The sequence below is a fragment of the Colossoma macropomum genome, unplaced genomic scaffold (assembly GCF_904425465.1).
Source record: "Colossoma macropomum unplaced genomic scaffold, Colossoma_macropomum, whole genome shotgun sequence".
Lineage (NCBI taxonomy): Eukaryota > Metazoa > Chordata > Actinopteri > Characiformes > Serrasalmidae > Colossoma > Colossoma macropomum.
In genome coordinates this window covers 12,856,122-12,873,114 of record NW_023494785.1, presented here as the reverse complement: position 1 = coordinate 12,873,114, position 16,993 = coordinate 12,856,122, and the positions used below count along the sequence as shown (strand labels likewise).

The 16,993-nt window shown below is 38.3% G+C and overlaps 1 protein-coding gene across 1 annotated transcript in view; it reads right to left on the bottom strand.

The window, feature by feature from the left end:
- vopp1 (VOPP1 WW domain binding protein) overlaps positions 1-16,730 on the bottom strand; it is a 43,681-nt gene extending 26,951 nt beyond the window's left edge. The window contains exons 1-2 of the mRNA XM_036582872.1: positions 16,476-16,730; positions 2,442-2,500 (exon numbers count right to left, since the gene is read on the bottom strand). Coding sequence (XP_036438765.1) covers positions 2,442-2,500; positions 16,476-16,526 — 110 coding nt within the window. The 5' untranslated portion in view covers positions 16,527-16,730. The remainder of the gene's footprint in view (positions 1-2,441; positions 2,501-16,475) is intronic.
- Between the last annotated feature and the right edge of the window lie 263 nt (positions 16,731-16,993).

Genomic DNA, 16,993 nt, shown 5'->3' with positions numbered 1-16,993 from the left:
GAATCATCAAAAATAAAGAGCTTTGCTCAGTGCGCTTTTCTCGCAGCCTGCCAGATTAAAACTACTGCCATATGTTTCTTAGTCGTCCATGGAAACAGCCAGTAACCTAGCTACATATTGGTGGGTGCAGGACTGAATGCTGTCAGTAAGTACACTTGTGTTGTAACTGAATACAACAGAAACAGAGGCAATACTTGTGATTCTTCTTGTAAAAACCATGTCAAAAACCAGCTGTAGGCATGTGTGTATACATTAATACATAAAGTCCACTGGGTACTCAAGCACAAATGCAAGCTTTCGAAAGACAGAAAAAACAACTTGCTTTGTATTTAGACCCCTTCTGATGGATGTTTGATGGGCACTCTGAGGAGGGTAAATCCAAACCCAAATAACACACAATGCATACAAAAAGCAGATACTGTAGGCTTAGCCTATCTGACAGGTTTCTCTGGTGTTGCTCTCATAATTAGCCTAATTCTTATAATGTCTATACCCTACATTTTTCTTGTATTTTATTCTTCCCCTAAATATCATAGCAATCACATCAATATCACATACATAAGTGGTTGTGATATGTATGTGATTGCAATGATATTTATGTGATTGCTAAAATAATTTTGACACCACCATTTTCCAACAATATGTAAATGTAGTAGTGGACGGTATGTTGGTTCATCTGGTATACCGGGTTAATCTTCCTCAGGTATGAGTTTTGTCATAAATAAGGATGAACCCAGAGTAACCTCCTTAGAATTAAGTAGTTGTTACAGTAAATGACTGCAATGTACTTTAACAGTTAAATCATTCAAATCTAGCTGATTTTAAATGAAGTGCATTAGCCAGCTGTGTTACATTAGTTACTTTGGATCGAGTAGCTTTGCAGTGGAGAAAAGTGGGTATTGCTTCTTGGTTTTAATCTTATGCTCCTCGTCTGTTTTATTTATCACGTCCGAGGCTAATGCAGTCGAAAAGCTCAATTTTTGTGTTGTTGGAGTCTTTTTGGCTGATTGGCTGGTTGACTTGTAGTTGAATGTTCTCAGCATACGCTGTGCGATTTTAGAAATTTTGTTCCTTAGTGACAACTCACACTGTACATTTGAATAGACCACCGTGTATGGACAAAGTCTACAGTTTGTTTGCTCACAATGTACAAAAATACGAAACTATACGAGTGTCTGAGCCAGGGATGATTCAGGCACAGTTAAAATATAAAAATAAAAAAGCAACAGCTAACACTACGTTAATGTTGTCCCAATCCCAACTCTACCGGGCCAACACATGAAGGGTTTTACAATTAGTTTAAATCAGATGTGTAAAACTTAAAAAGAGATAACAGACTCAAGCGATTTACATGGGTGGGTGTTAGTAAACATCTGGTCCAATGGCAAAAAGCAAACTATTCTGTTTACTATAATAAAGCAACATTCAATGATTTTTTAATCACGTTTATATCAAATCTATATTCTCAAATCTACTTATACAAATAACTCCTATGTTTTCACTGACAAAAGATTTTCTGAAGATCAGTGAGAGATACATATTAATCTAAACAGACAGAATTTCTAAAGACTGCTGTGAAAATAGACTTGGGCTCTGCTTTTGCTCAGCACGACTGTGTGGAGAAATTGTTCCATTTGCTTTGTGTCACTGAAAGGAGTAGGCTCTATCAGTAATCACTATTGTTCTTTTTATTATGTTTTGACAGAATTTCTGAGAAAATCACAGGTTTCTTTAAAAACAGGTCTGAAAGCTCATATTTGCAGATGATTTTCATTTCATTTGTCATGCCTGCCTCCCACAAAACCAAACCAAACTATTCACACTTTCCCAAGCAGTCCGTGAATAATGATTTTCACCTGAGTTGCCCTCTTCATTTAATGTGTAGCTTGCACCACTGAAGATATTATATGGAAATATGTTTGGCGATGAATATGAGTAACTATTTTCCACAGAGCATTTGGTTTAACTCAGCTAATTGGACAGTCCACAACCACTTCTTTGTTGAGAGGGTAGATAACTAATATCACACATAAGGCCAGTCTAATCTCCCTTTGCGGTGCACAGGCAGACAGCGCAGCAGAGCCAGGTCTGCCTCCTGTAGCCACGGGGATCTGGTGTTATCTCATTATCTGGGAGATCTCTTTTCATTCATGGATATGCTCCAGTGTTAATGAACAAACCTTGACACCAGAGGTAGCAGCCAGTGAGAATAGATGGCAGGCTTAAACTAAGGGGATGTGGACTGGCTCTGAATTAATACTAGTGTCGCATTTCCTGCCAAATCCGAGATATGTTAAAGCTAAAGGGCTAGGGAAAAGTCTCTGGAGGGGCTAGTTAAGCTAATGCACATTTGAAAGCTGAAATGACAAAGAATAAATGCAATGTATTTATATGATCCAGGAAACTGTGTCCAAAAGGTGCAAAAAACATGATATACTCACATGAAGTAAGTGGGGTATCCTTCCTGAAAATACCAGCAGTACTTCTTAGCCTCTATACACTGTAAATGAGAAGAAAAAGAGGATTCAATTTAGAGATAAGTTTCATCTGTGAACTTTTAATGAGCTAAAACTGAAGAAAGCACAATGCTTTTTAAAAGTGTTTTGTAAAAACAGGAGCTGTTTATTTCCAAAATTGTACTGCCGCCTTAGATTCAACAATTAATTACTTTTTAACTGTCCTGTTTTAGGCACTATGCTAATTAATGATTAAAATATAAACTTGGCCACTGCATACACTACCAAATAACATTTAAGCCATAGAACTGTATGACAGATTCAAGCTACAAACACCCACACAAAAAAGTCAGTTCTAGACTGCGGTATGTATGAAGATGATTTTGCCCCTCATGCAGCAGACTCGAGGCTGCTCTTTAATTCTGACAGCAAAGGAATTGGGGATGTGCAGTAATGTCCATGTCTGTGGAGTCCAACCATCTGTCAGAGCTCATCACTCTGGGAAGCACTCGTGAGAATCTAGTCTGGCCTCCGAGCTCAGGGTGCTGGGAAGAAACCCTTAATGGGCCACAAGCAAGCACTTCGCAGACAATATGACAGCAAGACAAACTCCCACAAAGAGCGATCAGACATGCATTTGGAGACTTGCTCACTGCAATCACAGAAATGGTGGGTTGGAAGTGCAGGCTAGCGTTTGGACTAATTTTCTTTCTCAACCTTGTTATTTTGGAAACTAACAGCACAGTGAATGAGACAGACGTAGAGAAAGAAAACAAGAGGGAACCGATGGTGAAATAAACACAGAAGAGGCAAAGACAAAGTGGTGGACTGCCAGAACAAAAAAAGGAGCCATCCACTTTTCAACCTATGTTACTGACAGATATGTAAAAATATATACTCTCTGTGCTTTTAATTTCATATAAAACTTTGGTGTTTTGGTGATATTTAACATTTGAACAACTTTTGACCTGTAAACTACCATCACATAACCCTGTTACTAGCCTAATGTGCTGGTAACAGAGGGTTTCGTAACCAGCACATTAGGCCTGTGCCAGATCAGAACCCTTTTATTCAAATATCCATGTTGAAAATAACCACATTTTATTTTTTCCTTTGCTTAATAATAAAAAGATTCAACTCACATGCTATAATTGTGTTTCCTCTCATGTACGCTTTAGAGTTAGAAACTCTCTCAAATTAACTGAAAGAAAAACTGTTGCTATTATTATTATTACCATTTGCTTAAGTATATCTGCTGATGCTGCCTGGAACATCACTGATTATGTGTCCAAAAGCATCAGCAGATCTACTCACAGAGATACTACACCTAATAATAATAGCAACACTTCTTCTTCCAGTAATTTTGAGATCATCTATAACTCTGAAGTGGACGTGGGTGCAAACACAGTGATAGTGTAGGAGCTTAATCTTTTAATCTTTGTGAAATAAAAGAACACAATAAAAGCGCAGTCCAGAAAAAGCTGTGGTTGTAGTAGACTGTCATCTTTAATGTGGCAACCAAAGTTTAAGTAATCTAGTAATAAAGTACAGAGTTGCAAATGTCACACCAAGTTAACCGTCCAAAGTCTGTAGCTGCTTAGCTTAGACTGATTTTACAAGATATTACAGTGTTTTTCCCCGAGACCTTAAGCTGTTTTGTCTGATGTGTGAAATCTGATGCTATGGTTTGACAGTGTCATATTATGTACTCTGTACTACAGACTGCCTTTTGTACGAAGGATGTGTATCCATTAATTCTGATATTTGAGTATCTGAAAGAGTTCATGACCAGAAATCAGGTCAACTAGAGGAAAGTAAAAACAACAGTAAAAAATAAAAAATAAGAAGACAAGCCTGAAAATGATGTAGGGCTGTAGTCTTTACTTTTAAGCACTGGTATTACACAAGAATATGGCAGCACACAGAAGAACATGTATTATTATTCAAATCACCCAAGGGATGTCGTAGGTTTCTGTCGGATGAGTAAAGGAGGCTAACGCTTCAGATAAACTAAAGAGCTAACCAGTGTCAGGCTGATGAGGACTCGTTTTCTACACAAAGTATTTTATCCTCAATATACAATGTGCCAACATGTTATTTGTCAGAAAAACACACTTTCATTGTTTCTGGACCTAACTCACATCAGCTCTAGTGACTAATTAGTGAGAGAGTTTAAGAGAGATTAATAAATTAGTGATACAGCTGCGCTATCTCTGTCTTCTCAGTCACATCCTTAACAACACGTCTTTAACAATGTGCTCACATTCAAACTCGTATGTCAGAGTGGAGAAGTACAACATAATATATTTACTCATACATACAAGCAAAACTGTCACATTTCACTGAATTGTTAGCCTGTATATTTTCTCTCTCTTCCTCATATAAAACGTAACACTTACCCGAACAGTGATTTCAGTTTTCTGATACTGGCACCTCAAACGGTTAACAGAGTACTCAAGTATCTGTGTACATCCTTAGTTTCTACAGGTATGAAATCTGCCTCTAGCACTGACTGTGTTCAGTCAGCACAGCTCAACAGCTGCATTTCTACATCAATCTCATCTATGCTACACTCTTAAAAAAGATGGTTCTTTAAAAGTTCTGTAGTAAAGTAAAATGGCTCTGTATAGAACAATGAACACTAAAAGAACCCTTTGTATGATTTAAGGGTTCTCTGCATCATGAAAGCGTTCTTCAGATTGATGGAGAATGTGCTGAAGATGGTTCTATACAGAACCTTTTTGAAAAGGGTTCTTTATAGCACCAAGAAGGGTTCCACTATTGTAAGCACCCAAGAACCCTTTTTGTTACTATATAGAACCCTTTTTGTTACTATATAGAACCCTTCTTGTTAAGAGTGCATGTAAATTAATGGTGGTATTAACACAGGGTGTCACATTACCTTTCAGGTTTTAAAGATCAGTTATGTTCATGTGTGGGAATGTTAGTGGTTCCTAAGCTTTGTATGAAATTAATACTGTGGTAACTCAGTTTACTGTCACCGGGCACAGGCCAGTCCTCATATGCCCAAGGTTTAAAAGAAAAGAAAAAGAGAAAAGGTAGTGTGGAAAAACTGAGAGAAAAAAAAAACAAAAAATAAAGCCCTTGAAGCCAATATAGCAAAGTGTTCCAAAATAGCATGCATGTTGTTCTTCTCAAAATGCCTGACCTGAAGCTATTTGAAAAGACTGAAAAGCAGAGGAGATAAAGAGCTAGAAAACATTAAAGAACATGCTGTTTTGTGTACAAGTGTTTAGATGGCACATTTGCCACCTATTTGTTTCTGCCTTTATGCCCTATGCTCATGTTAGTAGTGAGGAAGAGAGGGGAACAAGTAATCCTTTACACCTGCAAAATGAAGCACATTATTAGTCACAGATTCAGGTCTATTGCATTTTTGGACTGATTTTGCTGTTGTGCGATGTCTGCTTTAAGAGACGTTTTTAGTTCATTTACAAGTACAGAGTCCCAGCTTAAAAAGTAATAAGAGCTGATGATAAAATAATGTGGACAGATGAAAACATTTTAAGTACATTCACATCTATCATAGTCTTTTTTGGTAAATTCCAGCACCCATTGCTTTATCCTATGTACTATACAGTAACAGATGCTACTTTCAGAATCACTCAGTTTTAGGATTCACTGATGCTGAAGAAAATGTTATTTTTTGCTTTATCTGTGCAAAGCCATGTTAATCTGCTATTTCATGAGATACATTAACAGAAAGCAAAAGTTCAAAATGCAGAAGGAGGAACCAACAGGGGAAAACATGTTTGTGTGGATAACTAAGTCAATCCTTTAAGATCCTGGACCGGCCAGGTCACTGACACGTCTGGCTAAGAGAGGATAAAAACTGTAGCTGACACTCCTAAACAGACCCATCGTTCTGTACCGCTCACTGTAAACACGACCTGGGCAAAGGGGCCAGCCAGGTGCTTTACTGGATAAAGCCTTAACTACTGAAGCTTTAAAAACCCAGGGAACCTAAATCTGTGTTTCCTTTCTAATTAGATTAACCTTGTTCTTGCAGGCAAATAGTAAACATGTACAATGTAAACCCTTTAAATAATGTTCTGATGACCAATAAATGACAGATATATTTCGCTATATTTCTATGCTCTCAATGTAAACTGAGCAGTCCTAATCTTGGGTAATGCGTCCGTAAGCATTCCCCTTACCAACCACAAGGCTGGTGTCTCTTGCCTCACCCACATAAAACAGTTTAAGAGTCAGAGAAACTTAGCGAGCTAAAGCCAACCCAGCATAACTAAAAGCTAGAAGCTAGACCACCTGTCTGTAGCTGCCTGTCGCCCGTTCATTTGTTTATCCATACACCAACATTGTTTGTTTGTCCCTTCCTTCAGTCAAGTGTTGCTTTTCGTCCAAAAGAAGTTAATGTTGTAACGGTATTGAATAGCTCTGGCATACATTAACACGGTCAGACCATGCAGTAGGAGAAGGCAATGGCTGAGTGATAGTACAATCTCAGTGGTAGACAAACTGATTTCCTGAACATTAGCAATTTACGGCTGCAGTGGTAGTGAGTGGTCTTAGAAGGAGACTTCGCCTTTGCAGTAATTTTTGTGTCCGTTATGTATGAGTGTGCTTTATGCTGTCAGGTCAACATAAGAGAATGAAGTAATGTGTTATTAACTTAATTTTTATATACATTCATATATACCTTCATTCATATTGGTTTATTACATTCATAGCATTTTTGCTTCCATACTTGTGTTTCATGGACAAGGACAAAGATCAACATTTTTGCCCTTTGTCCTTGATTATTTCTAACCAAGGAGTTTGAGAAACGGGTGAACCTATTATAAGTGACGCTTTTCAGTTGCGGGAGATTGTTTTCTGTAAAAATCAACCATCGGTTTCAAATTCAAAGTCAGACATTGAAAGGTGCACTGCAATTTCTTTCCGAGTGTTGCCAAACATACAAGTGTTTTGCCATGCAGTAAAATAAGGTGAAATATGAAGGAGGTAATTAAATTAGAAGGTGAATAGAGTCTCTTTTTTTGTCTTTTAATATTAACTCCCACTTTCTACTGAGTTAACTGATGTGGAGAGCAAAGGGGCAAAGGAGCTCAACAGTGACTACTGCAAGCAAACTAGCTGTGTTCTCTATAATATTTAAATAAAGCACACTGCATTATGCTTAGCAATTTTCTAAGCACTCTGCAAAGATGGTATCATTTTCTATCCCTGAAACTTTCAAGGTTTGCTTAGGTCCTTGAGTTGAAAGTCAGTGTGTTTAGATTACTCTGCATGCCTAGGATAATATCCCCCCGCTGCAGTGATATAGCACAACAAAAAGCTTACAGAAGAAAAGCAGCTCTTATTGCTATTAAGGAGTAGGAGGGAATCGTGCCTTCTGCTTCATTGCTAGAAATAATTTATGGATGAAGCTGATGTATCAACTTGCAACTGAGGACTGAATTGTTTGTTTCAGTGAGTTTGTGCTCACTTGTTAGAATCAAAGAATGGCTTGTCTGTATGGCTGTAGCTCAACAATACAAAATCAATTTCACCTTCAGTTTTTTGGAAACGTTCAATACTACATCTAATAACTGATGATGAAAAAACTGGTGATAGATTTCCTAAGAAATGTGTGTTTCAAGGTTTCAAACACAGTCTATCATTGTAACGCTTTAAATCAGGAATCGCCAGTGGATTCATTTTTGACTAAGATGTACACTCTCAGAAAAAGGGTACAAAACTGTCACTGGGGCAGTACCTATCTTGTCACTGGGGTGGTACCCTCAAGGGTACATAGTCAGGGAACATAACTGTACCATAATCCATTGAAATTATATTTTCTCAGTTGTATTGACTCCACACACCCCATCTCGTCTCCAGGCCTTTTATTGTATTGTTCTGTTTTAAAACATTAAGTTATGAAAGGGTACAAATACATAATTTTCACCTGGAAAAACTAATTTAAGGTTCACAGTTGGACCTTAAAACCACCGTTTTACCTTTGAGGGTACTTTTCTATTGTTTGTACCTTGACGAACAAAAAATGTACCTGCACAGAACCGTTATTTCTAACAGTGTATTAAAACCTACAGTCTAAGCTTTTTGCAAGCAAACCTGGGTTCTTTCAGCAACTTCTAATTGGGCTTTTAAAGGGCCTGTATCACACAAAACTGATTTTTCCTCACTTTAAAAGAAAAGGTCAGTATATTATGTAAAGTTATAGTTTCAACACATACCATTCACTCTCCAGTTGATATGGTTCATATATGGAATTTAAGCTGAAAAAATGGTCCATGTTGAATTAATTGTTTTGTAATGTAATGAAAAGCAGTGCATTCACATATCTCCACCTATTCACCCTACAGTTTAGCTCCGCCCATTCATATTCAACTTGTAGGTATTTTCTGAATGAAGCATAAGGCAGTGCTGCCAATCAAAACAGAAGTCATTTGCCTTTATCAATCTTAAAGGCACAGTAACAAAAACAGCCTGTTTAATTCTAAGAGATAATGCAAGGGTGGAAACTGCTAATGTAAAAATCACAACATAAATTCATAATTAATCTTAACTGTTGCAACTTCTTAGAGACGGTAAAATAAGGCCTAATCATGGGTTTATGAGCAACTTAATACATAGCCAATGCCTACTCCAATACATGTAGACAAAAATAATGTACACTGCCAGCACTTTTGGGCCTAATTGCATGTTTGCCTTGTCTCAAATAGTTGTGTTGTGGAAATCAGTACATGGGTTTGTCTAAAACACTGCATCTGTGGTGACTATTAACACTGGAAAAGATTACTGTGGTACCTCCAACAAGATTTTTCCCACAAGTTTTATCTATTAGGAACACAATAGTGTCAGATTTAACAAAATTCAACCAGAGTACAGGCGTTCATCACTGGGGTAAACAGGATGAAAGAAATGGGACCCCACACAATGGTTTTTTTGTCACCATGTTAGGCTCAGAGAGAAGGATCAGCAACAGGCAACGACAGCAGAAAGGTTCTGGCAGAGGATGACCAGACACAGCCAGCAAAACTGAGCCAACACCAGCTGCTGGGTTGCCCATGTATCTGGAAAAGCAACAACACTAGACCAACGTCACAACCAGCAAGTGGAAGGATGCCAAGCAAACTAATAGGCTGGCTCTGAAAGGCATTATACATGCAAGGAATTGCAAATGCTCTAATTGTATCCTAGTCTTTGATGCTTCATGCACTTTGTCTGCTACTTTGCATCTGCAGAGGCTGTACTGACAGACCTCATATGGAAACTCATTTCAGGGGAGGCTGACCAAGGCAGAATGTTTGTTATTGGTTTAAACAACCTCCTTTTTAGCATGGAAACCTTCCCACAAGCTCATCAAAAAGAGCAGTCCCAGCGTGTGATACAGCGGCTGTCTCATGCAGGCGTCTAGGCTGTAAACGTAAATTAATCAACATAAACTACTGTTTCGTGATGAAATTTATGCAGTGATGTTAAAATTAGGCCTGTCACTATCAAATACATATACAATTGAGCAATCTATTGATTATTTTGACCATTAATGAATTAATAGTTTTTAAAACAATAAAAGGGGCTCCCATGTGGTGTAACCCTCTAAACGTAGACTCTGTCACTGGGAGAGGAATTGGACCTCTGGCTATGCAAGAGCTATCCCTGGCTGGGAGTCCAAAACAGAATAATTGGCCTTGTTCTGTGCATAGCCCTCCCTCTCCCTCTCATCACTCAGTGCAGTGCTAGCCAAAGCGGGTGTCTGTTAGATGTCCAATGATGCTGCATTACTCCATATGTTTTAAAAATGCATGTGTTAGCCTTCATCTTCCTAGCTTGGTTGAAAACCAAAAAATAATAAAAATGGACTCGGCTGTCAACTGAACAATAACAGGCCATGCATAGCCAAATTTGGAAAAAGAACTAGAAAAAGAAGTACATAGAAAATACATAGAAATGGATGTGTCCATCAGGCTTTGTGTCTTACTATAAGAGAGAGAAAACATTGTGCAAATTGCATAAAATCTACTCACTGAAAAAATGTAATTTATGATTTTTTAATCAAGTAAATAAGTTTAATCAATTAATTATGACAGACAGATGCACAGGCATTTTGGAGGGCAGGGGCTCCCCAGACAGACAAAAATACTAGCCTTACTCCTAAAACAGGGATTTGAACTCCAATCTCAAGCACACAAGACTGTAAGGTTACTTAATAGCTATGAACTGGCAAGTTATAACTCTATTTAAGAGCTCCACAAAGCCTTGCATAAATTCATGTTCTTTACATTAACAAAAAGTGGTTTAGTGAGTTATTAGTGCCTTTACTGCCAACATTATGTTTGGTTGTTGTTCAAAATAACCACATTATGGAATGTAACGCTTTCTAAAAGAGACTCAATGTTTTATTGGCAGGATTTCCAGCGCTGTGGTGGTTAGGTCGGAGTTACTGAGGTAAACTCTCTCTAGGCGGTCTGTACTGCACCGGAGGAGGCATGCAAGTACAATGATCTCATGGAACCCAAACTGACTAAGCAGCGCCTCACTGAAATAAATCTTGAAGAATGGCCATATAAAACACAATTATCGAATACATGGACCAAGAGGGTGCTTGCAACGTCTGAAGGCAAAAGGGCAGAGTCCCTCTTGGGGTCTATCTGTGCATGTGGCTGGTGACAGCACAAGATAAAATTACTAAGTATCTATCAAGACTACTTGGAACACACCATCAGAGCATGGTAAAGTATATACTGTGCAAAGTCTCATGGTGTATGGTTGTTATTTTAAAGCTAACATACCCAAAACTCATCAGATACAGCAACACCACCAAGTAAGATTTTAATAGGTAAAGAAAAATTGCACATTGATAAAGCATTCCCAGTCATGGCTCGATCCTTTGATGTGTAGTAAGTAAAGCTGAACTAGGACAGTCATCTGGCACCCGAAAAATATGAAGCTATAAATCCAGAATTCCCTGGGTCTTCATAAACCTCTTCAAATGCTCTTCTTCTCTCCTGTTGTGGAAGCTGATGGCAGTAACCTAAAGGAAGTTATGCTTTACCTAGCCTTATTGAACATGCGCACTTACAAACACTCCAATGAGATCTCTGCAGATGAGTAGATATGATTTAGAGAATTTATTCGCTGCACTTTTAATATTTTTGTTCTCAACACCCCATCACTATGCAACAAGGAAATCGATCACTCTCCAGCAGTCCCGGTGTTGATTCCATTAGTGAACACAAACAGACCAAAGAGGACAATTTCCTCGTGCCCAGCAGCAGCAGATGACTGAAGGAGTCGTGGCTAATCCCTCAAAAGAATTTCTCCACAGATTAGTGCACTCTGTCCACAGCATCGCTGTGCTTTGCTCGAAGCCATGACCACTTTAGCTCAAAGACAAACTGCCGAGCACAGAACATAAACCCTACTTAGCAAACCACAAAGACTAGCTGGGCCAGTCAAAGTGTCACACTTAACATGAAGGTTAGTCATATTTCACAGCACAATTCAGTAAGTAGGTTGTGCCCAAAGGACTAAAGCTAATATGGGTTTATATGGTGGGGATTTTGTGTGTTTTGACAGTCCTTTCTTTCTGCAAGTTACACTGGACATATTATTGTGGATGAAAGAAATGATTTTCATTGCAGACAGCCCAAAATGTAATTATCAAATCAATCAGAGGTGCAGGTTTCAATTTGAGAATGTCAATTATTCATCAAAGAGAGACAGTATTGTGGAATACATCTTGCATACTAATATGATTATTGCACAACTGGGTGGAGGGGTGGATCCAAAAAAGGTACAGACTATCAACTCATTTAATGGCTTACTGAACCAAAGAATGGCTGTGTGACACCTTATGACCTCCACCACCTTCAAATGTGAAAAATGTGTGTAGCTGTTAACAAACCATTAAGCGTGTGACAATTTTAAAACCGTATCATCAAATTGAAAACAAATGAGTGTACAAAACTGAGTACTGAAATTCAAAATGGCATCACCGATACCCTCCTCTGTCTCCGCTTACAGTCTCTCATTTGCTGTATTTTGTGGAAACCACAAAACCGAGTTATAGTTAATGCTTAAGGCCACTGCATACCAAAAAGCTCAAATAAAAAGCATAAAAATAAAAAATGGTGATGTTAAAGAAATGGTAGACTACAGCTGAAAGCCTGGGGAATGTATTGGCCCCAAATTCCCATATCAGCCCATTGATAAAATCATGACCTCAGAAGATTATACTGAATCTGAAAATATGTGTGTCGTTGCATTCCTACAAACCATATTCACAAACACTAGCCTGAGGGGGCCCTTTACTGGCCAACTTAAGTTTAATATTAGTTTAGTGAACAGCAGTCATAACTGGTCTCCTGGACCTATTATTATTATTATGATCAACAGAACATGCTAATCCAAACACAAAGCCTGAAGAGCATGCCATTGTGTGGCACCCTGTCCTTTGTTTAAAATGAGGCCTTGTTAAATGCTGGCTGCTGTTCAAAGAGGTCTGCAGAAGCAGTGAGGTAATCTGGGAAGGCAGAAATGGAGTTAACTGAGCATTAACCTGAGGCATTAGGCTAATGCCTATGTCTTTGGTAAATATAGATTCACAGATCAGGCTGAGCAAATCCCCGTATCAATGCTACAAGACATGCCCAATAAGAAATCAGCCACAGTGCTGCTTTATGTTAGCTCCTGGCTGATCTCACAATCAATGGCAAATGTATTTTCTCAATCTAGCAGAAAGTCTGAGTCTATATGGTGAGGAAACTTCCACCTGCGTTTTACGATAACAAACCTGGGTTAACTTAAGTTAATATTGATATTTCAGAGGATGCCTGTGCACTTCATGTGACTGTTACCATAAGAACAGGTACTAAAACATTACTTCCCAAGTTGGGAGGCAGATGAACAAATAACATTTACCTCTGTATTATTTTTAAAGCTTTATGTTTTCATATCACTCATAACAGATAAGAAATCTCTTATGTATTTTCTCTGAACAATTTTTAGAATTAGGCTATTCATTCACGAGTTGATTCTGAGCTCCTATTTTCTAATACTACATTTACTGATATAGATTGAGTAGGACATCATCAATTTACATGTAATCCCCACCTCCAAAAACCATTGTGAAGAGGGTTTTACATTTACCCGGATAGCTATAATAACTAAGCAAACGCAGCCTTTATGTCTGCCTTCACCAGCCTGGGAGCTTCTCTGATGGGAATCCTGGGGAAGTAAATGAAAGCTGGGCCTAAGTGGGATTCTGCAGGTGAATTGGTTTACTTATTTATGCACTATCATTCTTTATTCAAGACAAATATGTGTATATTCGTTTCTTTGTCCTACTCATTGTGCTTGCAGATTATGCCGTTCTGCTGGTCGCTCCACGGCACGTGTGAAGGTTATGAAAAAATCATGAAATCACAAGTGAGTCCAAGCAAATGGAATGCAGATATTCAATACACACGGCTATAATGGCCTTTAAGAGTGGCAGGCCAGTGGGCTAATAGGGCCGTGATGCCACCAGCTTTAGTCAGCTGATCAGGTGATAAATAGAGCACATACCTTCAGGAGCACGTCCATTCACCAGAAGCCATAATAAGAGAGAATTCTATCAGCCATGTATGTGTTTCTAAGGGTGTAAGAATCACATCAAAAGCACAGCAGTCGCAGCAACAATCCTTTATAGGCAATTAAACTGAATTTCATTTAGCCTTTCAATACAATTGATCGTAAAGAAAATCTCTCCTACTAGGCATTTAAAAATACAACGTATCATACTGTATCGAACCGTATTGTTGTACCGTAACTAGCATATTAACTTGTGGTTAGTGTTAGCTAGGGGCTAACATATTAGCTTGAGGCCAGAGCATTACATCAGGAGACCATAAACTCATGCACCGAAATGTAAATCCTTGACCCAAACCAAAATTCAGGGCAAACTGGGCTGAAAACCGAAACTGAAAACCAAAAAAGGTGGCAATATATAAAAACAGTTTATGTAAAATAAACTAAAATTCATTAAAACTGATTACAGTACATAGACTACAGTATGTGCCATGAAATGTCGTCAACAACAGAGAATAGTCGGTCATCCAAGGCAATAGATGGCATTATTTTTAGTTTAGTTCCTTTGCACTTTGCCACTGTCGTTTGCACTATTTAATCTTTGTTGTTTTCAGTAAAAATCTTTCCTTTCTAGCCGAAAACTACAAGAACTATTTGCGACCATTTTGGGTGGCTGGAATTTTGGTGCATCCCTACTATAAACCACAGTTTTTGTTTAAAATATTGCATTTTTACAACACTTAATGCTCTAATAAGCAGAAAATGAAAACAACAACACTTGGCATTAAGGCACTTTTTCAGCCACTCCTTATTTTTGCTGTACAGCAAAATGAACTGAATCGAAACACTACTGTATCAAATCGAATCATACTGAGTTCTGAATCCGTGGATCCTTACACCCTTGTCTCCTACATGTTTCCCTGCAGCACAAGACAAACAGTTCAGAAAGATATTAGTCATAATATGAGATGAGAAGCTAAGAATACACTCAGTAACACACTCCTCACTGTACAATACAGTAATAAAATAGTAGCCTTTGTACCAAACTTAGCAGGTGTTCCTCTTCTAGAGTCTATTTCTCCATTTTACCGTCTCTTTTTATACTTTATAATGTCACGTTGAAGACCACTGCATTGTGTAACCACTTCACTGATGTAATGTCCAGATTTATTTAATAACCTATATTTCCTTCCACTGTTGTGCAGAGTTTCTTTTCGGCCTATTACCGAAAGTTTAGTCAAGCGCACCCAAACACAGCAAAGGAGATGCAGTGCCTAATGAACTACAGTGGCAGGAGAAAGGGAGGAAAGTCAAGAAACAATGACTCATTCAACTGAAAGCCCAGAAGAGCGATTTGCTTTGGAGACTATTACATTTAACTGCCACGTAAGCGCTTCCATTTCTTTACAATAAACCAACTTGAAGGCTATTCTTCAATAAGCCAAGGAACAAGCCAAGTCCTTTTATCGCTGTCTAGAAATCTAGATCAGCTCCATTAGACAAAGTAAATTATATAAGTATCAATACATATCAATATATTTGTATATATTAATGTATATATATATATATATATATATATATATATATATATATATATATATGATACAAGCACTGAAAGACTTTTTAAGCAAAAAATCAAAATGAAATACACCAGAAACATACATACAATAACAAATCTTACAGAACATGAAAGAAGCATATATGAGCAATATATACAATCCCTATATGATTAATGCTTTCTATCATATATTGTTAAATATGTGTTACACATATATCTTTACCTATAGTGATACATGCCTTAAATATGTCCCATACTTCAAAACTGCCTATTTCTTAAATAAGTTGGCATTTAGGTTACATACACATATGTCCATATGTGACTATTCTAAATTTGATATAAGGGAAATCCATATATGCTTCTATATGTCATATATTTGATTATATATATATATATATATATATATATATATATATATATATATATATATATATGTACACATATCCATATATCAGTTCACAGTTCATACTCGTGGACACAGAGACGCATTGTGTCTGTCTTCTCGATAAACAATAATAAAGTTAGTCTCTGGCTGAGTTCACAGCTGTGAAACTAACTGTCTGAAACCTGAACAACAAAACGGAGCCGCCTACAATGTCATGAAGGCATGTTTCACCGAACTCGTGGGGTAAGTCGTAGCAGTTGTTGTGGTCTTTTCTTGTGGTGGAGTGGACGGACAGAAAGACAAAGGCTTATTCCTAATTGCGACAAACACCGCACATTAAAACAAAAAAAAACTGTAGGCTACGGACATATGCGGCACCCAGAATAATTCAAAAAAAGGACATAAAAGTGACACAAACATGAGCCAAAAAATGTCCAAGCTGTAACTGTGTGCTAGCTATAGTGCAGTCCCCAAACACGACACCTCCGAAATGACTGAGAGCCGTTGACAGGCGACTCACCTCTACGAGCACCCATAACGTTAGGATAACACCCGCTCGATGGCTCTTCATCTTAACTCGCTTCTTCCCTTTTTGGCACAAAGTAGTGAAATTTCTGTCACGAAGACGGTTTCATGGCAAATTTCACGCCCATTGTTTCACTACATGGTCGCCTCTGTCTGTACACAAAGCGGTAACGTTTACTGTAGCATTCGCGTATCCGTAGCTTAGCCTGTACTGTCAATGCTAATAGCGTTGGGTGTTTTTTCCCCACCCGTATTCACACAAGTCCCGCCTCCTTCGCTCTGATTGGCTAGTGGTTCATACTCACGAGTATTCCAAATATTGGCCTGCTGCTCCTAAACATGAACTACTAGCCAATCCCAGCGCAGAGTGCGGGATTCCACTAGCAAATCACAGACCGAGGGGGGCGGGACCTTTCCGGAATTCGGGTGGGAAAACAAACAACGCATGCGGGATATCCCTGCTAGTCAGCGACACGGCTTTTTTTATCCGAAGTGCGCCGTAGTTCGGCACCG